At 51.3% G+C, this 23602-nt stretch overlaps 1 protein-coding gene across 2 annotated transcripts in view; it reads left to right on the top strand.

Moving 5' to 3' along the window:
- LMF1 (lipase maturation factor 1) overlaps positions 1-23602 on the top strand; it is a 145184-nt gene that overhangs the window by 77529 nt on the left and 44053 nt on the right. For both annotated transcript variants that reach the window (XM_027902551.1, XM_027902550.1), the window contains exon 6: positions 22155-22322. In XM_027902551.1, coding sequence (XP_027758352.1) covers positions 22155-22322 — 168 coding nt within the window. The remainder of the gene's footprint in view (positions 1-22154; positions 22323-23602) is intronic.

The raw sequence follows: 23602 nt of genomic DNA, 5'->3' as shown, positions 1-23602 counted from the left end.
AATAATTTCGACCCAGGTTGAAGTTGCCAGTAAAAGTTGTAAAAGTTAATTTTATAGGAGTTGGTACAAAATATCGGCGAGCGGGGCTGTAGTTATGGTTTATTTGCTTTGTCTGGTGACGGTTTTATGATGTTTTATTGTTATTATTTGTGTTTTAAATGCAGTTTGGGGCAGAGAGAGGAGGGAGGGCTGACCTGATTAGCGGCGTGTGCGGATGGATCAACCGCAGTGGGAGGAATTCATAAAGTGGCAGGAACTGCCCTGGTCCCCAACCAGAATGAAGTTGCAGGGTGATTAATCTATTTTTACTGTTATATTCTCTCCTTGGATTGTTAACAAGGAGCAAAGCTCATCCAGAGGGTATTAAATAAGTGGGTTTCTGTATTTCTGTTGCTTTGTGTGGGTGAAACCTTCCAAACCAATGTCCTCGGTGACAGAGGCAGGGCCAGAATTACAGGATCACTTAGGTTGGAAAAGACCTCTGAGATCATCAAATCCATTCTTTGACCAAGTCCAGCCTTGGTGGGACAGGGCTCATGGAGTGGGAGTGCGCGTTTTGGGATCTCTGCAGGGCAGTCAGTTGGTTTAGAATTTCACAAACCCATCTCAGGAGATGATTTTTGTGACTCTTTCCTTAATCTAAAATCCCTAAAAATACCACAATGTGCAGGCTCTGTTGGTATTGACAGATATGGCTGAATCCCAGGGTCACTGGCCCTTAATTGCTTCCATTTATTCTCTTATTTCAGGTCAAATCATGGAATGGTTTGGGTTGAGAGGGACCTTAAAGCCCATCCAGTCCCACCCCCTGCCGTGGGCAGGGACACCTTCCACTATCCCAGGTTGCTCCAAGCCCCATCCAGCCTGGCCTGGGACACTTCGAGGGATCCAGGGGCAGCCACAGCTTCTCTGGGCAACCTGTGCCAGGGCCTGCCCACCCTCCCAGGGCAGAATTTCCTCCCAATATCCCACCTCTTTCAGCAGTCCCCCTTGTCCCATCCCTGCTTTGCACTTGGAGTTTTGCCATATTTACCTTTTTCCCCCTCTGTGAGTTCCAGCACAGCCTGTTGGGGAGTGGTGCCCACTCGTGTCCCTGACCTGGAATAGTTCATTAAGGGTTTAATTGCACCCAGTAACCTGCAGTGAAAAAAAAAAAATCAACCCTTACCCCATTTTGAAATCGTAGAATGGCAGAACTAAAACGTAGGCAGTGATGGAGTTACCCTGGAGCTCCCCAGGAAGGAGATCCATGGGGATGTCAGAAGACCCTCACTGGAGCCCCTTGGCCCCCGTGTTGGGAGCGTTCCTGCCAGAGGTCCCACACCAAAACACAGGGAATAAAACCCTGACAGCCCTTATAAAGGAGTAATTGCTTTGGAAAGGGCCCTGTTAAACGGTGCCAGTGCCATGAAGTTCCCATTAAACTGGAGCAAACACCTCAGGAGCCCAGGTGAAGTCTCTGGCCAGCGCTGCTGGACCACAGTCAGCCCTTGTCCGCTCGCTGCTGGAAGCTCTGGGCTCTGCTCCCCTGCTTTTCCAGCAGCGTGACTTCAACGGGCTTTCTCAAAATAATTTTCTGTGGTCCTGGAGAATCCCCTGAGCTTTGCAGTTTAAATAAAAGCCAGGCCTCAAATGAGAGCTTTGTGAGGCTGGAGCGGCCCACGGTGACGGTTCCTCCAGCGTGGCACGTCCCCCTTCCCAAAAGCAAACAGGACTCAGAGCTCCCAGGGAAAGATCTGGGGCTGCAAAATGGCCTGAAAAGCTTTCTGACTCCTGTCTGGCCAGTGCCTTTGTATTTTCTCCCTCTGAAATGGAAAGTTTGGTGTCTGGAGGTGCTGTTGGTGATTTTGGGCTCGTTCTGTCCCCGGCAGAGGTGTTGATGTTTGGTGATGAGGCGTGGCAGTGCTGTCTCGTCAGATTTTCCTTGGAGGATGTTGAGCAAGGGTTTGGAATACAGGCTGGGAGAGAACAGTTCATAGGAATGTGACGTGGCGTCAGAGGAGCATCCTTGGTTTGAAATGCTGGTTCAGCTGCCCCTTGGGCATCTACCAGTGCCTGGGCAGGATCCATCCGGCTCCTCCAGCATTCCCAGGCCTCTCTCCTGCTGCTTTCTGCTGCTCTGCTTGGAAAATTGCTGCAAGAAGACAGTGTGGAGAGAGAGAGGCAAGAGTTTTAAACCACTGTATCAGTTTAGTAACGGGGATCAAGCGTTGTTTTAACTACATTTCCTAAACATATTCCAGGTGTGAAATCTCTAACTTGCCTTTCCTCCTTTCTCCCTCTCTTTCCTTCCTCTCCTCAGGCTCAGTGGTGTGGGTTTCTGTCTTGGTTGCAGCCAAAAACCGCAGCAAAGCCCCCGTGTCTGCCCGGGACAGACCCTCGGTGGTCCCACAGCTTTGGGGTGAGGGTTTCAGATCTGTGGGTATGACCTGGAGGTTGTTGTTCCTTGAGATTCCGAGTGTGGAGTAGCCACAGAGCCCCATCCTGGGGGGGTTGTGCTCAGTGCTGCTCAGGTAGGGAGAGTAAATGATGGGGCTTGAGGCAGCCTGGTCTGGTGCAAGGTGTCTCTGCCCAGGGCAGAGTCTGGATGGAACTGGGTGGTCTTTAAGGTCCTTTCCAACCCAAACCATTCCAGGATTTCTATGAGCAGGTGGACAAGCGGACAGGCAAAACGAGGAATGTTCCCATCAGTGTGTGAGCAGCAGCGTCCGTGGGCTCTCCCACTGAGCTCCAGCACACACAAATAAATAGAAATAGGATTTTGTCAACAGCACGGGGTGGGGAGTGTTTTGAGCCCCCCAGAGTCGTTTGTAACACTTGGGCTGACCAGCAGCACAGGCTAATCCCACTTTAGCTGGAGTCCCACCACTGGAACAGGAAGGTGGTGTTGGTGCTGTCCCTTTTCTCTCTGGGATGAAGGAAATAACCCCTCCTGTTGTCCCTGCCCTGTCTGTGCCATCCTGTCCCTCAGGGGAATTGGGAGAGCCCCAAGTGTTTCCCGGTGGTCCCATCCCACATCTGCCCCGCTCGCTGGGGCGCCGAGGCCCCGGGCACTGGCAGGTGTGTGTCCTGGGGGGGCACCTGCCCTGATCAAAGGGTGTTTCCTGTCCTGGGGACAAGGGAAGGCTGTGTTCTGTCAGGTGTGACCGGAGGCTCCGCAGGATTTTGTCCCCGTGTCTCGATTCCCGTTTTCCGGCGCTGTTTCGCGAGCGTCACGTGCAGAGGAGTTCCCAGAGCAGGTAAAGCCCAGGGTTATCCATCTCCCTCTGAAGTGAGCCAGCCTTGGTATCGCTCTCTCCCTCGAACAAAGCCGAGCTCCCTTGTTTGTGTTCGCTGGGAATGTCAGCGGGATGATGGATTTGGCTGGAAAGGTAAATACTCTGCCGGGGTGAAGCAGAGCCCAGGCAACCCTGAGAATGTGCAGTTGGTATCTTGAAGGCCTTTCATTTGTTACGTTTGATTTGACAGATTCTGGGGATCGCTCAGTATTTCCCCTCTTGCTTTGGGCCTGCACTGTTTGTTTCTGTTACAAGTTACTTAAACATCCCTAATTTGTCCTTCTTAGCCAGTTGCTCGGTTTGTAGAGGCTTTGAGGCAGGAGATGCCTCTGGCTTTGCTTTGCAAATAAATAATCTGCTTTCAGGATTTGCAATCTAATTCTGTTTGTTTTCTTGCAATGCACACGTACACAGAGAGTAGCTGGAGCCACAGGGCTCGGTGACACGCTGGGATAATCCCATCCTGGTTTGTTGGGAATGGATGCACCACAGTGTCCTGCAGGTGGAGAAAAGCCCTTTGAAATGTGCTGCCAGAGCAGAGGGTGGGCATTGCTGTGGCCTCTGAAGGAGTGTAGACACATTTTGGGTAAGGCAAAGCCAGAGAGCTGATGGATCCCCCCATGAAGCCTGAGTTAGAGGTTTGGGAGATCCCGTTGCTTTCTCCCAGGGCGATGCCACTCAGGTTCTCCGAATCAGTCCTGTCTCCCACCTCCAACACAATCCACTGGAAAGATGATCTGAAACAAAAAAAAAGGTGGTTCAGGGGGAACCTTCTCGCTGTCTCCAACTCCTTGACAGGATGGGGCAGCCACAGCTTCTCTGGACAACCTGTGCCAGGGCCTCCCCACCCTCACAGGGAAGGATTTCTTCCCAACATCCCATCTAAATCTCTCCTCTTTCAGTTTAATGCCATTGCTCCTTTCCCGGGGAATGCTCTTGTAAATAGTCTCTCTCCAAGGAGCATCTTTCCAAGGGCTCCTTGGGGTGCAGTCAGAGGTGTCTGGTGGCAAGACAGTTAATTGAAGAAAGGAAACCACTTGCAATAACATTTATAAGCTTAATAAACCCATGGTGCAATTAGAGCCGAGAAACGTTCCCGGTGCCAGGAGCGGCTTTTGCTGGGTTTGACCCGGCGCAGGGATAAATCCATGGAAGGATTCCTGCCAGGCAGGGCTGGATCACCCCCAGCCAGGTGCCCAGGGTGAGGACACAGCCCTGGCACCCCTGATGAGGACTGGGCAGCCCAACTCCCCACTTCTTGTTGTATTTCCGTACTCCCACCAAAACAAGCTCATATCTCCCAGTGCCTGGAGCCGTTTGGAAGCAGATTAAAAGTTTTCATCAGCTCTTCTTAATAGAGGCAGATAAACCAGGCTAATAGTCATGTGTTGAGTTATTGAAGGGAAGTTCAGGTAATACACAGTCACCTTTAACCCTCAGCTTCCCCAGACCTCCTGCCTGGCCATTGTTTGCCAGTGGTGTAAACCATAGTCCAGTTCATAAATTATATTATGTAGTCCCACCACCCTTAATGCAGGACAGGTTTTACGGTGTTTCATTTTGGGGTGGAAGCTAATTCTGCCTGTGCACACAATAAGGCTCCAATGTTGCAGGAATTTAACCCTTTCCCTGCCAGCTGGGAGTTGGTAGTGGGTGGATTATCGGTAGCGGTACACTGGTGTCTCTGCAAATTCATGGGAGGCATCCATGTGTAATTGTCTTCTTTCTTTTGCTGAATCTGAAATATTCCTTGAGCAAAACATAGCTTTTTAAAAAAAAAAAAAAATCGAAGATAACCTGTCATTTTTAGAACTCAGCACTGACTGTGATGATTTTGATGATTTCAGCCTAAAATTAATGATGGGTGATTTTGCACTGGGGATATTGGATAAGTGTATTGTGGTATGATATGACACAGACTATCATGGTGGGATATCTTTTAATTGATCGCAAACCAGGAAATCCCTTGAGCACTGTCCTCCCCACTGACCATGGCAAGTTATCCTGAATTGCTTTCAGTCGTTCCTCCCCCAGTTCAGCAGTTGCTGTTTCCCACCTAAGCAGAGTTTTGTGGAGGAGCTGTGAGAGGTGAAGTTCAGGTATTCCTGTGGGACAGAGCAAACCCCGTGGAGGAGCTGCTGTTCCCTGCCTCTGGCCTTGCTCCCCATCACCCCCTGCACTGGCGTTCTCAGCCTTCCTTGTTTTTGGAAAAAGTTATTGCTCCATTAGCTCTGCAGGCCCTGGATCGCATCCATGAGGTGGGAGATCTGCACCAGAGGAGCTGGACTGCCGTGGAGGCCCTGCCTGCTCTCTGATCTCCATCCAGCTGGCTTTGGGCAACCCCGCTGCTCGCTTGGTCCTTGGATCCTTCTGCTGGAGCCGCATCTGATCCCTTGTCCTGCTCTGCCTCACCTGTGAATCCCATTCTGACCCACTGGCCCAAGATCCAGGACCATGTTATCCCCTGCTCCCTTTGGCTCAGGCCAGACCCCTTCCTGTGCTTCCCACTGCTCTGGGCCTGCTCCCACCTGCTCCTGGAGACCCTCTTGTGTTCTTCTGCTCAGCCACGTCGTGCAGGCCTTGTTTGGGATGAACAGAAATCTCTTACAACCTCTTCATCCCCCTGCAGCCAGCCTGAGGAGAACCACCCTCCCTGCTGGCCCTTCCAGCTGGGACAGAGCTCTTCCAACTCAGTTCCCTGCCTTTTCACTTCCTTCTCCTCTTCTTCTGGGATGGGTCTCCATCGCTCTTCTTGCCCAGTCGAGCCAGAGTGCAAGAGCCGAGGGAGCAGCAGCCTTTGTACAAGGCCACCCCTGCCCTCGGGGGGTGAAACCCCAGGAAAAGTCATGAAAAAAAAGGAGCATCAAAGCTGAAAAGGCAGATGGAGCTTTTGGGATCTGCAGAATTGCATTTCATGGAATCACAGGATTGTCCAGGTTGGAAAAGCCCTCTGAGATCCCTGGGAGCAGAGCCCGGCTCCCCCCTCCTGTCAGGGAGTTGCAGAGCCAGAAGGTCCCCCCTGAGCCTCCTTTTCTCCAGGCTGAGCCCCCCCCCAGCTCAGTTCCCTTCCCTGGACACGCTCCAGCACCGGGATAAGCAGCAGCAGGAGTCTCCAGGAGCCACAAACCCCCCGACCGTGGGCACACAGGTTTTTTTCTTTTCCAAGGAGTCCGTTTTCCTCCCCGGCAGCCGCCGGTGTTGGTTTTTCCATCTGCAGCAGGAGCCACGCTCCTCGTTAAAGCCGTGGCAGAGCAGGAGGGGGGAGGGATCCAGTTCCTTCCACGGAGGTGCCGGAGAACATTGACCCATTGAGGGAGCGGCGGCTGCCGACGGCACCGACCCGCTCCCGGTCTCCTCGCTGCAAACTGACACCTCTTGGCACCATCTGCACAGAGAGGGCCCTTAGAATGGAAGGACATTCTCTAGGATGGAACCAGAATAAGAGCAAAAGTGGAATTTTCACGTTGCCATTAATTTCTTTGTGACCGGTGTGGGGAGCTCGGGAAAGGAGCCCTTCAGGTGCCGCTTTGCCCCTTCTCCCCCCCTTTCCTGGGCTTGTTTATCTCTGTGTGTTAATTCATCCAAGTCCTAAAATACTTTGGAGAGTCAGTTGCTCTTTTCTTTTCCCCTCAAAGCTTAGGAGAGGATTTTTAAGGGGTCTCTTTCAGTGTGTGTTTGCTGGCTGTGGAAACCAAAGTGCTGAGAACTCATTCAGATAAATCTGGAGTTTATAACCTGAATTTGATTTGCTGGTACTTCCATCTCCTGAACCTCTGAAAATGGCTTCAAACTGGAATGGGGGAGGTTGAGATGAGAGATTGGGAAGAAATCCTTCCCTGTGAGGGTGGGCAGGCCCTGGCACAGGGTGCCCAGAGAAGCTGTGGCTGCCCCTGGATCCCTGGAAGTGTCCAAGGCCAGGTTGGACGGGGCTTGGAGCAACCTGGGCTGGTGGAAGGTGTCCCCTCGTTGCTCTGCCTGCCCCAGATATCCACTGGATCATCTGGGAGAGATGCAGACTTCCAAAAAGGTGTGAGAAAAATCAGTGTGCCCTGTGGGACACTTCAGAACTTTGGTCTGTGGGGTCAATGACATTAATCAGGGTTTAGATAAGTATTTTTCCCTGTGAAAACATTCTCTGCCAGTTCCTACATCTAGAGGGATGCCATGACCTCTGTGGTACCTCCAACCCAAAAGAGCTCTTGGTGCTTTCCAGACTTGCCAGTTCTTCCCATATTTCCCAGTCCTTGGGAATGAGGTTATTAACAGCGTTACCAACTTAACTCCATATCTGTTTTCCCCCTAAATACGGGAGGAAGTTGCTGCATTGTTGAACTGTAGATGATTTAATGGCCAGCTCTGTTCAAGAGTTTTATTTCCCGGCTTGTTAGTTTTATTTTAATTAATGCATTGACTTGGAAATGTGTTAATCACTACTACATAGGTTCTGGCAACTCTTTTTTTTGGGTTGGTGAATTCTTTCAGCTGCTTGTGTGGGCGAGAAGCTTATTTTTGAAATATTTTATGGAAGGCACAAAGTCTCCAAGGTGTTTTATGTGGCAAGCTAAAGATGTAATTTAATAACAGCAAATAACCGAGGGGTTATTTGGGGAGAGTTTGTGTCTTGTGCAGAAATGCTGCATAAAAAACGTCATAAAAAAATCCAAATTTCTGATGTTTGGAGCACTGTGTTCTGCGCCCCCCAAAATCAGGGACTGACAGGATCACTGAGGTTGGAAAGGACCTCCAAGCTTGAGTCCAACCTGTGACCAGTTCCCTCCTTGTCAGCCAGGCCAGGGCACTGAGTGCCACGTCCCGTCGCTCCTTGAAGGACGAACCTGTGGCTTTATTTGGTGTGACTGCACTTGCTGTGGAAGAGTCTGATCCCAAGGGCTTTGCTTTTTCCCTGCTGGGTTTCTGGAGCACTGGGGGTCACCAGCTGTGGGACATCTTCCACTGCTTCCCCCTGGCACGTGGTTCCCAGAGGTGATTGAACCCACTGACCGCTTGCACATTCCAGTTGTGATTGGAATAAACCACATTTCTCCAGATAAGAGCTTTCCAAAAGGCAAAGTGCCAGGAGACTTGGTGAAAATTCAGATTTCGGGGGGGGGACAAAAGAGAAGTAAATCTGATGCTATAAAATCTCTATTGACATTTTTAGTTCTCACCAACTGTCTCCTTCTCAGCACCGAGTTGGAAAGGAACAGGCTGGCTACAAATCCAGGCTTTTCCCTTGGGACACTGCCCTCCATCCTTGGAGTTAATGGCTGGAGTAGGAGCTTCTGGTACCATCCAGTGATGATGGCAGAGGAGAGGGACTGATTATTAAGGAAATGGGCAGTGATTTGTAGCAGAAGAGGCGTGAAATGTCATTATGGGGGGGGGGGACAGTGTCAGTGGGGGATCAGGGGATGGGGAGACCCCTCTTCAGTAACTCAACAGCGTTGAGTTAATCCTGTGGTTTAGTTCCATCACCCTCTTTGGGCTCCTTCCCTCCCTGCCGTGTCTTTGTTGGGCTCTCTGATCCCTCACTTCCCTGGGATTTTCACGTAACTGTGTCCCAGGCACAGCCAAGCTGCTGTCCAAACAGAAATACCAGGGGTTTTTTATGTGCAAACACATTTTGGGATGAGCAAACGAGGCAGCTCCGAGCTCCTCTCCCCTCTGTGTTTGCTCTCTCCTGGCAGTGAGGTGCTCAGGGCCGGGCTGAGACGGTTGGAATTATCCAGAAATTACTGGCAAAAATCGTGGCCCGCTGCACAGGTCTGGGCAGGGCTCTGGAGGGCTTCGCTCTGCATCCCAAATGTGAATTATTCAGACCCTTGGGTAGGCAGAGGGGCACAGGGGGGTGGCCTCACCCCGGCATTGCTCCTCGCTCTCCGGGTTTCTCGCGGGCAGTGGCGTCGGCCCCGTGTTGTCCTTGATGAAAGTTCAGCTGCCGAGGCAGCTCCGACTGTATTTAATAACTGCTCCTTCAACACGCAGAAGTGCAGAAAGTAATTTGTCCCCTTGCCAAGGAGCAGAAAGAATGGGCATTTTGTTCCTTGGCCGCACGGTGATTTTTACCTGGGTGTATTCTGGGAAGAGAGAAAGACTTTGTGCTACTGTTCCCTCGCCCGCCGCGTTGATTTATTGAAACTGGAGCCGCGAGCCGAGCCCGAGGTACCTTCTGACATGGAATTTCTAGGAGAAATATACAATTGGCTTGGTTATTATTTTTTCCCCTCCTCCGTTCGCTCGGGCGCGTTTCCAGCCTTTGCACCGAGGAACAAGATTCCAAATTAGCCTCGAATTTTAACGCGACGCAGCTTTTGCCTCCGTGGTTTCTTGTGAAGCGTCTGGGGCTGGTTCCGTCCCCCTCGCTTTGCTCACCTGCTCAGAAATGCTGGGGTTTTCTTCTCTTCTCTTTGTTTTTTATTTTTGATTTTTTTTCAGAGGCAGTAGTTAACAGGAGGCTGCAGGTTGTCGTCCTGACTTTGACGGCGATGTCCGCTTCTCTTCGTGTCTGCAGAGAGGTTTTGGAATCTCCCTCACTGGAGATATTCCAGAGCTGTCTGGACACAATCCTGGAATGCTCTGGGGTGGTCCTGCTGGAGCAGGGAGGTGGGTCACCTGGTCCCTTCCAACCTGGCCCCTTCTGGGGCTCTGTGACTTTGGGAGCCTTCACATCCAGGCAATCCATTGTCTTGGGAGGGGAGCTCCAAACCCCTCCTGATTTACAGGATTTGCCTGCTTTTTCCCAAGGATATGCCACACTCTGCCTTGGAGCAGGAGGGAGGAGTAGGAGGAGCCAGGCTAGGCTCAAAATAGGTCCTTGTCAGGTCATTGCATGGAACAGGCTGATGGAAAATGTGGGAGCAGCAGAGCAGAGTGAGGAGGTGAGACCTGGGACACCACCTGGTCCAAACCCTGCTCGCACGTGACCTCAGCGAGCTGGGAATGCAGGGAATATTTTCAGAATATTTTCAGAATATTTTCAGAATATTTTCAGAATATTTTCAGACTGTTTTATTCTTAGGTTGTTGTAGAAGCTCAGGACACTGGCATTGCAGAGATTGCTCAGTATGGGCATTTTCCTTCCAAGATCAATGGCAAAATGGAATGAGTTTGTGGGGCTGTAGCAGAACTTTATCTCTCGTTTAAGTAAAAGCACGTGTGAGAGGCAGGAGTTGGGTGAGATGGTGGAGTTGGGCTTTTTGTGGTGCCTGATTTTGGTTTGTGTGTTCATATTTCTGTATAATTTTATATCTGCTTCCAGAAGCTGCTAAATACGTTGCAAAAGCAGCGGGATGGAGGTGTAGGGGTTAGAAATGGCCTGTTCATCACAGGTAATGAGCTCTGAGGAAGGTGCTGAGAAAACCCCAAGGAAGGGATCGTTGGAGATGTGGTGCTGTGTTATCCATGTCTGAGATCTGTGAAAAGAGTCAACTCCCTGATAGCTACTCTAGTTTGTTTATTTCCTCTTAAATTGTATTAAAATACATGAAAAAAATCCATCTCTTAGTTAATAGTGTTGTCAGCATTCATCTGGGTTTTTTTTCATATTTTTTTTTAGAGCAAGAAGTTCAGGATGATTATTTTATACCGATTCTTCCAGGCATATTTTGCTTCTCCTTATTAGACATCTAGGCTTCTCCTCCAACTTCAACTTATTTCCTGGGCAGGTTTTAGCTCTGGTGTGGTTGAGAACTCTGTGAACCCGCTGGGGTTACGTTGAGAACAAGCCTGGAATCTGTTCCCATTCACAAATTCTCACCGAGTGAACTTGGGATTTGAGCATCAATTTTCTCTGTACGTCCCCATTAACGGGTTTCTGTTAATTGTTGTCCTGCACAGTTATGAACAGCATCAGTGACGGCCCAGGTCAAGCACTTCCACAGGCTGGTGTTTCTCCAGGGAGAGCAGATCTGGTAATTCAGGAAAACTCTTCCCCACGTGGATGTTCTGAGGGCGGGAGCAGCCGGTTGCTGATGGATGGGGACGGGCACCACAGTGTCATCTTGGGTCTCTCTCCACCCCATCCTGGGGCAGCAAGAGGCAATTTTTGTGGGCACACACAGGGCCAGGAGCTGGAGCTGCTGCTGGTGTGCAGAGCCCATGGCAGCTCAGCTCAGGTCCCCTGAAATCCTCCCGCTCTCTCCCAGTTTGATCAACGGCAAAGAGCCGCCTTCCCTCTCCGGTGGGAGCTCTGCTCCCAAGTAATGATGTCCAGCTGTACTGACAGAATGTGATTGCTCATCAGTTTGGTTGATGACTTAATCTGGGGCTGATTAGCATCTTGGAGGCTGGCCAGATGATCAAAAATGATGCATAATTTCGCCGCGGGGCCCAGTTGATTTAAGGTTTTAGCATCCTCCTGGCTCTCGTGTAGCGGCGGGGGCTCGCCCTGCCGTGCGTGTTCGCTCTCCACGAGGCTTGGGTTTGGGGTGGAAGGGTGTGCTGAGGGCAGGGTCCTGCCTTGGGGAGCAGGGTGTGAGCTGGGAGGGCTTGGCTTTGTGTCAGTGGCCAGGGCTTCACCAGGCAGAGATGCAGAGCATCCCATGCTCTCCCTGGAGCATCACCTGGCACTCAGTGGTGCTCTGGTCTGGTGACAAGGTGGGAATGGGTCACAGGTTAGACTCGATGGTCTTGGAGGTCTTTTCCAGCCTCAGTGGTTCTATGATAAATCCCATCAGTAGTAGATTTATCATTACTTGAAGGAATGGTTGGAAGGGATCCACAGGGATCACAGGCCCTGCACAGGCCCATCCCCAAGAGTCACCCCCTGTGCCCCAAAGGATCATCCAAACCCTCCTGGAGCTCTGGCAGCCTTGGGGCTGTGCCCACTGCCCTGGGGAGCCTGTTCAGTGCCAACCACCCTCTGGGGGAAGAACCTTTCCCTGAGATCCACCCTGAGCCTGCCCTGGCACAGCTCCAGCCATTCCCTGGGTGCTGTCCCTGCTCCCCCCAGAGCAGAGCTCAGTCCTGCCCCTCCTGAGGAAGCTGTACCTGCAGTGAGGTCTCCCCTCAGTCTTCTCCAGGCTGAGCAACAAAAATCCCATCCTCCCCAAAAGCTGCTTCCTCAAGCAACCAAAGACATCTTCTGTTCCCTCTTGCAGTTCCAGACCATCCCCCCAGCGAGATGCTGGTGTGGGGAGCAGGACAGAAGCCATGAGGATGGACACAGGGACGATGTCTGTGGCTGGTGGGAAGGCTGAGCCACGGGAGCAGCCGGTGCCTGCCCGGCAAGGGTTAACACCGGAGCGGGGAGTGCTGGAAGAGCTCAGTTGTTTCACATTAGGCCGGGCAGCCCTGGCTGCCTCCCGTGCTCGGGGGAGCCGGGGCCGGGTCCCCCGTAACCGATGCCGTAGGACTGGCACCAGCCTCGACCACAAGTGGCCGTGAAAATAAACATCGCCCGGCTTAACTGACAGCCCGGCGCGAGGAGAACCAGCCCGGCATGACGGGGAATATTAAACACCCAGCCCGAGCCCGGCAGGAAAACACCCCCCCAGCATCGCCCCGGCCCCGCAGCATCAATGGGCGCAGTGTTGGGGCCGCTCCCGGGGGGAAGGTGATGTGAATGTGTGAGAAACCCACCCAAAACCCACCCCGGGAAGCACGGCCGGGATGGGATTTTGGGATTCGCTGTCCCTCGGACGCCCTGAGCTGCTCCAGGAACGCTGTGTGGCGTTAGGAAAGGAGGTAAAAAGGCTTTGTTGAGAACGAGATGTTTGGCTCGGGATTGGCAGATTTATTTGTAGTGGTGATTTGGGAGCGCTCCCAGCTCGGGACAAGAGTGAGGGCATTATTACGTCCGCGGGGAGAGCGGAGCGACACTTTTATTGGGTGGAATTTATCTGCCTGGGGAATTTGTTTCATTTTGGTTTTTGTTTTTTTTTTTTAAGAAAAGCGTAGGAACGGGCAGCGCTTACAAAACAGGGAGGCGATTACACAAGTGTGATGCTTGGTGGCCCTCAGGGCTCGGATGGGTGTTGTTTGGGACTGGTGGGTGACCGAACGTCCCTCACGGATCACACGCTGCTCCGCCACGTGCCACTCGAAATCCGTCACGTTTTTTGCGTCCCAGGGTAAACCACTGAGCTGTTAAAGGTGTGCTGTAGAACTTCCCATCCTGAATTGTCCTGGAGAATGTAGGTAGTTATCATTTTTACCCTGGGAAGGCCTTGAGCCGGACAAGGACATTTATAACAAGTGCGTTTTTGTACCCAGGTGTCCAAAGATGGCCAGGCCTGCTCCTGGCATTAGCAGGATTTAACATTTCTGTCTCTGTCACTGTGTGTGTTACAAAGAGAATTGTCATGTTTTCTGTAAGAAGTCACTGCTTTAACCCTTTAATTGCTTTAAAAAGAGTTATTGGAATGATGTCCGTGCCAGGAGAGGCAATGCTGTGGCACTGGCTGGAGAGGTTCAATTCAGGGAATCATGGAATCACAGAATGGTTTGGATTGGAAGGGAGCCTAAAGACCATCCAGTGCCATTCCCTGCCATGGGCAGGGACACCTTCCACTAGCCCAAGTTGCTCCAAACCCTATCCAGCCTGGCCTTGGACACTTCCAGGGTTTGGGCAGCCACAGCTTCTCTGGGCAACCTGTGCCAGGGCCTGGCCACCCTCCCAGGGAACAATTCCTTCCCAATATCCCACCTAACCCTGCCCTCTGTCACTGGGAAGCCATTCCCTCTTGTTCTGTCATTCCATGACCTCGTTCATTGGTGAGACAGAGAATTGGCTGCTGGATTTTGTGCATCAGCTCCTCGTGGCCAAGAGTTTTCTTGTGACTTGTTTTCCTCGTCCTAAATTCTTTCAGGCTGCCTCCTTTGTCACTCGGGAGAAATCTTAAAACAGAAGCAAACTCTACCGAGCTTTTGGCTCCATCTCTGGGGCAGCAACCTGGGCTTTTCCTGATGCTTTATTTTTATTCCATCCTGCTCTGTAAGTGCTCTTAGATGAACAGGAGGTTGAGACCAGAATTCTCCTGGATCAGTCGCTGTGGAGCTGATCCTGGAGGGATCTGAAAGCCCTGTGGATGTGGCACTTGGGGACAGAGGTTAGCGGTGGCTTTGGCAGTGCTGGGGGAACGGTTGGGCTGGATGGTTTTGGAGCTCTTTTTCCAGCCTGAACGATAAATATTCCTGTGCTGAGCTTGCCCTGTCTCTCGGGCAGTCGCAGAGTTAAACGAGCGGAGTTAAACGCCGCGTTCCCCCGCCCGCCCCCGGCGCTGGGTTTGGCACCGGCGCGGTGCCCGTTCCAGTTCGGAGAACCCCAATGACCAACCAGGTAGCCGGTTCCTAACGGCACAATTTACCCTTTGTGAACGCGTTTTATGAATGATCCTACTGTTGTAAGGATGGGGAGGGGAAAAACAACCAGCTAACCCAACTGTAAATGTCCAGGCCACGGAACTGCCTAACCCAAACACGGGCACGAGCCGGGGCTGCGCTGGTTTGCCCCGTGTGTTCCTTGGCCTGGTGCTGAGCGTCGTGTTTGTGAGCACATGCCAAAAAAAAAAAAAAAAAAAAAAGGGAGCTCTCTGAAGGAGATGGGTCCTGTTTTTAGCACAGACTGTTTAAAAAAGGGTAAAAGTGGAGGGATGAGGGGCTGCGGGAGAGCAGCCGTGGGGTGTTTTCGGGGCTGTGGTAGGGAAGAGCCCTGGGTCCCCTGAGCAGAAAGGTGTTCTTCCACCCTCTCTCCAAAGCAGTGGGTTTGCCCTTCAAGGCACTGGAATGTGCAAGGAACTCTGCTGAAAAGGCTGGAAAATCGCAGTTCATATAAAAGTGTTGTAGTAAAATAGTCCAAGTGGCCTTGCTGAGGTGGGAATCGTCAGGGGGGTGAGCAGGAGGATTTTCAAGGGGATGGTTTGAGGTGCCAGAGATCTCAGGGGAAGGGGCTGTGGGACCCAGAGGTCCTGTTTGATCTTAGCTGGAGTTACAAGCAGGGAAGATGCTGCTGGCTGGGGTGACCCACATTCTTTAGGATGAAATGTTGACATCCTTCCCTTCAGAACGTTTCACACTCAGGCAGAATAGGAAAGTCCTTGAGCTTTAGTTGGAAATGTTAAGCACCGTCACCTCAACCCACTCGATGGAGCTTTGGGTCTTGCAGTGATGGGAGAGGCTTCACGTGGTGTCCTGGCTCCCTTTTCCCTCCTTTCAGCTGCATTCCCATTGCTGTTGCCTGTTGTGTGATTTGCCTGTTGCTCCTGGTACCTGGCGGGAGCTGGCAAATCCATCCCCGTGCTCGTGGACCGAAGAGATTCTTCTCTGCCCCGCAGGAGGAAAGAGCAAATGAACCCAGAATAACGTGTGTTACAAGAAAATGGAAAATGGCAGAGGGCACATGAAATAAGCAGAGGTATTTTCTAGCTGTCTGGTCTAAGGTTTGGTATCATTTTTCTCCAGGATTACAGGGGCTTTCACCTCATAAATTTGTGCCTGTTTGAGGTCGTTAATCTTTCTTTACATGTTGCCCTGCAATTTTAGAGCTTTGCCACCATCTGGGATCACATTTTAAATGGAGTTTCCACTCAGTACGTTCCTTTTCACGAAATTATTTATACATAGAGAAATGTATAATAAATACATCAGGTCTGGGTTGTTTTGAAACATTTTCAGTGCTTCTGCAAGGGTTTACCTTGTGTGGAAAAACTTGTCTTCTCTAATAGAGAGTCGTAACAGTGACCAATTAAGGGATCACGTTTGCAATATGCTCTTAACTGGCAATTTAAAATATTGGTGAGGTGGCCTGGTGAGTGATCCGGTGGGGAAGGTGAGAGCTCCGGGCCCGGGAGCGCGTTCCTGCTGGAAAATCTCAGAGTACGAGACACATCAGCACCATCTGATGGAAACCAGCGAACCTGGAGAAGGATTGCTTGCAGTCCCCTCGTTGCCTTTGGGGTGGGACCTCCTTGGTGAGCGTGTGTTGCCCTTAGTTCCTGGTTTTCTTCTTTGCTGTAGGGTTTGGTTGATGTGGTGTCCGCTCAGAGGTTGGACTTGGTGATCTTAGAGGCCTTTTCCAACTCTGTGATTCTTACGGATGTAACTTCCAGCCTGTTCCACTCCCTAAACCCGATGTGACCCATCTTTGGTGCTCTTCAGCAAACCTTCTCCCCTGCAATTGGTTCCACCAGCTTCTTCTGGCCCCACCAGAGCCAGGATGCCTGTTCCAGGCCTTGCTAATTATTTTAAAGGGATTTTGAACATATAATAGCCTGAACAGTTCAGTGGTTCCTTGTGTAATTTTAGCTCTGGACCTCTCCAAGAATGTACAGAATAAATAGGTGAATCTGTAACCCATCCCCAATTAACTCGATATTCAGGGAGCAGCTCCGAGGCGCAGTGTCAATAAACAGGGATGCTGTGGGCCCTTGCAAATGTGGGATTTGTTACTGGGGCAGGACAGCTCGGACCAGGAGGTGGCTGCAGCCTGGAAAAGCAAACAGTGCATCCGTAGATCCTTCTGCCCCCGCCCAAGTTGTTGGAATTCCAACCCCATCATTTCGGTGTCCCCCCCCCAGTCCGTCCTCGCTCGTGCTGGTTTGAGTCCAGCTGACTCACCCTGAGCAAAGCCTGGCTTTGCTGTTGAACTTCACGGATGTGACAGGGAGGCTTCACCTCCACCGCTGACTTCGCGAGTGCAACCTGGTAAACAGGAAAGCAGGAAAATCCCGGGGGCTCTTTTATGACGCTGAGGCGCGAAATTGCGCGGCAGAGTTTTCTCCCGAGCCCCTTTCCCCCCTCCGGGGGCTGCAGCCAGGATTCCCCAGGGAATCCAACGCCCAGCCAGGAATCGTTGCTCCGATTTTTTTCACGCTCTCAACTTCTCCTCACTGAAGCTTCGCCTGGGCCGGGAGAGCCGGGGACCTGCGCGAGCTCGGAACAACGGGCCGGGGGAGAGGAGTTAAAAATGAAACAGCAGATTTATATATATATAAAGAAGTAAAAATATGTGTTCTCCATCTGAAGTTTATTTAGGCCCTTTGGGAGAGTGGCGCGGCACTACGTCTCTACTAAATTGCCAACATTTTATGGTCGTGCTGGCACCGAGTCAAACACACATCTCCTTGGCTTGGGTTGCTGTCTTCAAACAGGCAGATTCCAGTGTGTGTTTTCCTATGAGCTGAATATTGCTATTGACTGGGCAAGGGAAGCTCTGCCCAGCAAGGACGTGTAGGTAACTTTTCTTTTTAATGGTTCTACGGAGACTTAATTATTTTGATACCGCGTCGCTGAAGAGCCGAACCCTTGTGACCCCACCAGACCTTGCAGCCATGCGGGTTTTATCCCAGATACAATTTTTTAAATGTGGGTTTTTTCCCCCCCCTTATGGTTTTATTTTGATTGGAATCTTATTAATAATTGGAACGTTTCAAAGGGCCTATTTTTAACCTGGAGTGTTTTGGTAGCGTGGATGTGGAGCCCCGTGCGTGTGAACGGATGGATAAAGTACCCCCAGCTCGAGGTACCGCTGGGGTTACACGAGAGGCTGAGCAGTTCCCTGCTCAGATTCCTTTCCAAGTCCATCCCTACACGTGTATCTTTGTGCAGGATCACTGTGTTACTCATCAGTCGAGGTGGCTGCCCGTGTAGAGCCCCTTCCAGAGCGAGAAAGCTCTCCGGGATCTCCCTCTTCCAAGGAGGGTGTTTTGCAGGAGTCCTTGTACAGCATGAGACAGGCAGACTTCAGTCAAGGCACTCATCTCCCCACACTCCCCAGCAGCTGGGAATGACCCCATTGAACTCTTCCCTGCTTGCTACCTCTTCATATGGGGCTGGGAAGACGTTCCTGCCCGGGCTTGGGAATGTGGAGCTTTGATCTGCAGATGCATAAGGAGGAAGGGTCAAGATCTGAAGCAGAACAGGCTGGCAGAGAAACAGCCAGTTGGATCACAGTGATCACAATATTATGGAGAATCCTTCTCATTTTTTGGTCCAAAGCAGAAGAGAACCAAGAGCTTTCCTTTGAAGCCGAGAAGATGAGTTCATGCCTCAGTGCTTGGGAAGCTGGAGAGCTGAGCTTTGCAGTTTGTCTAAACCTTCCATAAGCACTCAAGAAAACATTTAATAATACCTCTTATCCTAGTTTTCCAGGGTGCTGCTGCTCCTCACACTCTGCTGTGTTTGCCAAAGCCTTTCCCTCTCTCCTGACTGTGGGAGCCCCTGAGCTGTTCCTGACAAGTTCCCTGCGCCTGTTCTGGGGGTGAGGTGGGATTGTATTCTGTGATTCCATGGGACAAGGGGGATGGATTGAAACTGAAAACAGATTCGCATTGGATATTGGGAAGGAATTGTTCCCTGGGAGGGTGGGGAGGCCCTGGCACAGGTTGCCCAGAGAAGCTGTGGCTGCCCCATCCCTGGAAGTGTCCAAGGCCAGGTTGGACGGGGCTTGGAGCACCCTGGGCTAGTGGAAGGTGTCCCTGCCCATGGCAGGGGGTGGAACCTTAATGTCCCTTCCAACCCACACCATTCTGTGATTCTGTTTCTTTTGACCCAGTAGTTGCTTCCTCTCATTATTCATTCATATTTGCTGTTGTTCCATTTCCTTCTGGTTTTCAAGATTTTTCTGCCATTCATTGCAGGTGGTTGGACTCATTGATCTTGGAGGGCCTTTCCAACCCGAACCATTCCATGACTCCAGGATTCCCTCCCTCTCCAACCTCCCCCTCCCATGCTGCACAGTTACTTGCCATGATAGCTGTGCTGTGAGAGTGCTAAAGAATCCCAGAATGGTTTGGGTTGGAAGGGACCTTAAAGATGATCCAGTCCTGCCCAGGTTGCTCCGAGCCCCGGCCCTGTGTGAGCAGTGGGTTGTTTGAGGACAATGTGGGACTTGTTTTCCTGCACACGTGGAGGAGAGCCTGGAGGTTCCCTTAGGCTGAGCTGGGCTACCTAACCCTGGGATTAAATACTCCATCAGAGTTTATGTAACGCCACAGCAATAGGGAGGCTGGGGGAGAGACCTTGTGCATTTACAGGCCCTGGGAAGAGCCTTCCCTCTGGTGTATAATGGCCTTCTGTTGGCTTTTAGTAGCCTATAGTTTAGTAAATTAGGAGTCTTCAGGTACTTAGCACTTTAATGGTTCTCACTAAGAACATAATTAAACCATAGACCCCTTAGGGAGAAAAAACAGTTTATTGTGCGTATTTTTAGAACCCGTTCCCAGCCCTCGTAAAAGCTGATCGATGGGAGGCAGGGAACAGGGAACAGGCTCGGGTTGGGGGACCCAGAATTCCTGGGGCAGCCCCCACTGAGCGCCGGCCCCGCTCACACCTTGCAAATCTGCCCCGTGACTCGTGGAATTCATTTCCCCCGCTCCCCTTTCCGAGGGTGTTCACAGCAGCAGTTTCTCTGCAGCTGCTGGAGGGGTGAGGGAGGCACAAGGGTTGCTAATCGTGTTTCTTTTTTTATTTAAGAACATTTTATGTCTCACAGAGTGCCCAGCACAGGTTGCCCAGAGAACCTGTGGCTGCCCCTGGATCCCTGGAAGTGTCCAAGGCCAGGTTGGACGGGGCTTGGAGCACCCTGGGCTGGTGGGAGGTGTCCCTGCCCGTGGCAGAAGTTTGGAACTTGATAATCTTTAAGGTCCCTTCCAACCCAACCCATCCCATGATTCTCCTTGCAGAGCAGCCACGGAGCAAAGTGTAAAGCTCAAAATCCCAGAACTGAGCTGGGTGAGGTGATCCTGGAAAGCTTTTCCCTGCTCCTGGGCTCTGACACCACTGCCTCCAGCACTGCTGTGATGCTTCCATAGGATATGATTACTCTGGGATAGAATGTGTGTATGTGTGGGGGGGAATTCCCTCTCTAATCCCAGCAAAGTGCTTTCCCCAGTCCCAACAGGACGCACCAGTCGGGGTGCCGGGTGCTCCCAGCACCCCTGGGCAGCGACCAGCTCAGGCCCGAAAGGAAAGCAGGAAGTTTTCCATCATTCCAGGCGTTCACCAGGGTGATTCACACACCGCTCTGGGTCCTTGCCTCGACACCCCATCCCGAGTAAACACGGCTTTCTCCCCGGGAAGGCTGCGCCCGCAGCATCTGGAAGGCATTGGGAGGAACACACACACACACAGAGCTCCTCTCCCAGCAGCTTTTGAGGAGTATCTGGGACCTGTGAATCACTTCCCTTTACAGAGGGAAACGTAGAATCATGGAGTGGTTTGGGTTGGAAGGGACCTTAAAGCTCGGCTCGTTCGTCTCGTGCAGGGACACTTCCCACTGGACTCGGTTGCTCCAACCTGGCCTTGAACTTCCTTCTGCTTCTTGTCCCAGTCCAGTGGAACCTGAGGCTGGAATTTTCTCTTTCTGCCCTTTGGCAGGTTGGGGGGACGATTTCGTGAGTCCCAGCCAAGCCAAGCAGCAGGATTAATACGTATCAATGTGTTAATTGCAGTTGTAAGTAGATGTGTAATTACTCACCTAGCACTGTCTGCTCTCCATGCTCCTCGTCCTTAGGTGCTAAACATTCCAGCCTCTAGGACTGCTGGGTCAGTTTTGGTTAAAGCACTTCAAAAAAATAGTAATTAAAAGAGCCAAGCGCCAACCTGCCTTTTTGGGGAGGATAAAAGCGTTTCTCGGCAGTTTGGGATTCAAGGTCAAATAAATAAATAAATAAATAAATAAATCTCTTTGTGAGCCTCCCCGGCGTTCTGGGAACAAGCAGAGTAACTCAAACCAGGTCCTGCGTTGGGGGGGAAGGACCCTGGGTGGCACCTGGGGCTGCCCTGACCTCCAGCCCTGGCTGGAGTGGACTTGGCAGAGCTCCCTGACCCCGGCACGGCTCTATCCGGCGCCGCGGCCGAGGGAGGAAGGATGCGGTCTCCTTGTCCTGAGGGGCTCCAGCAGCTCCAGCCCATGGAAAGCAACAACTTTATTAATCCCAGCTTTGCTAATAAGGAATTACAATAGTTGTGGGATTTGGCAAGTGGGAGCGCGCTCGCTTGCCATGCATCCTACAGGATTTTCCCTGGTTTGTTTGTATTTTTGATTTAGCTACAAATAATTTAAAGATGTGTTGTGTCTCCTTTAATTAACATTCGTGTTTTCAATCTCTCTATTTTTTTGTTGCCGCGATTTTCAAACAATACCAGTGAATTTGAGGCTGTCAGATACGCTAAGATAAATTAACATTTCTTTTCACCGAAATTGCAGGATTTCGTAGGGTGGCACTTATTAACATATCAGGTTTTGGGTTTTACTTCCTTTGTAAAATGTGCAGCTTCGTTGTACTGGATGGAAAATCTCCCAGGGTGAAAAAAATTCAGGCTGATAAAAGAATAATATTGTCCCAAGGCCAGTGTGTAAATACCTTAACCAGTATAACATGTTTAGAGGAATTACACTTTCCTCTCCCAAATTACAATTTTGGAAAGCGGCTCTACCGCCACATTTATTTCAAATTTAAACATTTTGAAAGAAGATCTCTGAGGTTTTGAAATCTGGTTTCCATTCCTGGCTCTGTTTGACCCTCTGCCTGACCCTGAGAAGATCTTTGTCTCAGTTTCTGTGTCTGCTCAGCTGCTCTGGTGATCTTCACTCGTGCAGGGCAGTTTAACATCACCCAGTGTCAAGCTGTGTGTAACATTTCAGTATTAAATAATAAGTTGGCTTAATTTAAGGTGGGTTTGGGCTGTGATGAAAACACGGAAAAGTGAAACTCTTGGCTTTTAGAAGATGGGTTGGTTTAAAAACGCGTTGGGTTTGCGCGAAAAACGCTTGAACGAGGCGATTTTCCCTACGAAGAAATGAGTTCCCAGAGGCCAAGGATGGTTCTCCTGCGAGGAGACTTGGGGAAAGAAATAAGCAGAGAGGCCAAAACTCTGTGACTCTCCTCAGTAATGAGTCTTGGAGGGGATTGATCCCTGTTCCCTGCCCTCTTTCAGACGCAGCCGGTGCCCAACCCCATCGCCTACTTCATGCACCGCTCGCCCTGGTGGTTCCACCGCTTCGAGACCCTGGTCAACCACTTCATCGAGCTGCTGGTGCCCTTCTTCCTCTTCCTGGGACGGCGCATGTGCATCCTGCACGGCCTCCTGCAGATCCTCTTCCAGGTGAGCTGCTCCTCTTTTGTTTCCAAGGGGAACATCTTCTCCCAGGATGGAGCAGAGGGTTTATGGGGGGAGTGTAAAACCTCCCCCACTGCTCCTGGAGCTGTGGGCGGGCTGGGCAAGGTGCAGACACACACACTGCTCGTGCTGGCTCTGCCAGGCCGTGGGCACGTGTGGCAGGGGCAGCGATGGGATTTCCTGGATCCTGTGTTCTCCGAGCAGCATCCCGAGGAACTGACTCACTTGGCTGCTCGGGAGTTCAGGCCCAAGTGACTCAAGATGATTCAGAGCCATGACCTGTTGGCTCTTGGGTGGGTCACACCGCTTCGCTGGAGGTTTGTTTCCCGTGCTGCTGCTCTGATTTCTGGCTGGCAGAGAAGTGTCAGCCCAGGACTGATGCAAAGGCCCTGATCCTGTGGCTCAGGAATACCTGCAGTTTCTCCAAAAGCTAATTTTTGTAGGCATCTTTCACAATTTCAAGAGATTCTTCTATACATAATTAGCATTCAGGGGCTGTTCTTTTTATCTCTGAAAACGTTTGAGTTGCTTTTCACAACTTGTAGCTCTGCAGTGAAAATAATACCTTGAAAAATCGCGGTTGATTTTTGGGGTTGGGGTTTTTTTGTGCGTGTGTAAAACTCAGGGGACAGAAGCTCCCGCTGTTTCCCAGACCCCCACCTGATTTCTCTCATCCCCTTCCCTGGCAGAACTCAGAGAGCTCGTTAATCCCCAGCCCCTCCGACTCGCAGCCACGCAGCTTTTGGCCCCTCGCTGCCTGTGTTTGTTCAGCATCATTTCAGCGTCGTGAAATTCATACTCGGTAGCTGTTACTGCTTCCTGTAAACTCGCGTGATGATTAAACTGGAGAACAGCTTATAAACCCCCTCGGTAAACCACAAAAATGCTGGTCAGGTTTTAAAGGTCTGACACGAAAGCCGCGGGGTTTCTGTGCCCTCGCGGAGGTTCCCGCTCCTTCTGCTTCCCGAACGCTTCCTGTGGTGTCTGGGGGCCACTGGGCATCAGCTGGTACCTCTGCGCAGCTTTTTGGTTGTGTTGGGGTGGAACTTGGGCAGCTGGAGGGCCCGGCAGTGGGGCAGGACAGGCCTGACCAAGAGAGGTCTCAGGGTGTTTGTCACGGGCGTCACGCCTGAGGTTTTTGGTGTCACCGGGAGGATTTTATTCAGCCCAGCCCTAAAAAAACTCTTGTTTTGGCTCGTGGGCAAAGTAAAAGCTGCTATCTCTGTGGGCTGCTTGTTGCAGAAGCGGGAAGGTGTTGAGACACA

Source organism: Empidonax traillii, unplaced genomic scaffold, assembly GCF_003031625.1.
Source record: "Empidonax traillii isolate 1590-97213 ecotype Southwest subspecies unplaced genomic scaffold, ASM303162v1 scaffold888:size428694, whole genome shotgun sequence".
NCBI classification, from domain to species: domain Eukaryota; kingdom Metazoa; phylum Chordata; class Aves; order Passeriformes; family Tyrannidae; genus Empidonax; species Empidonax traillii.
This window is presented reverse-complemented; position numbering and strand designations above follow the sequence as displayed.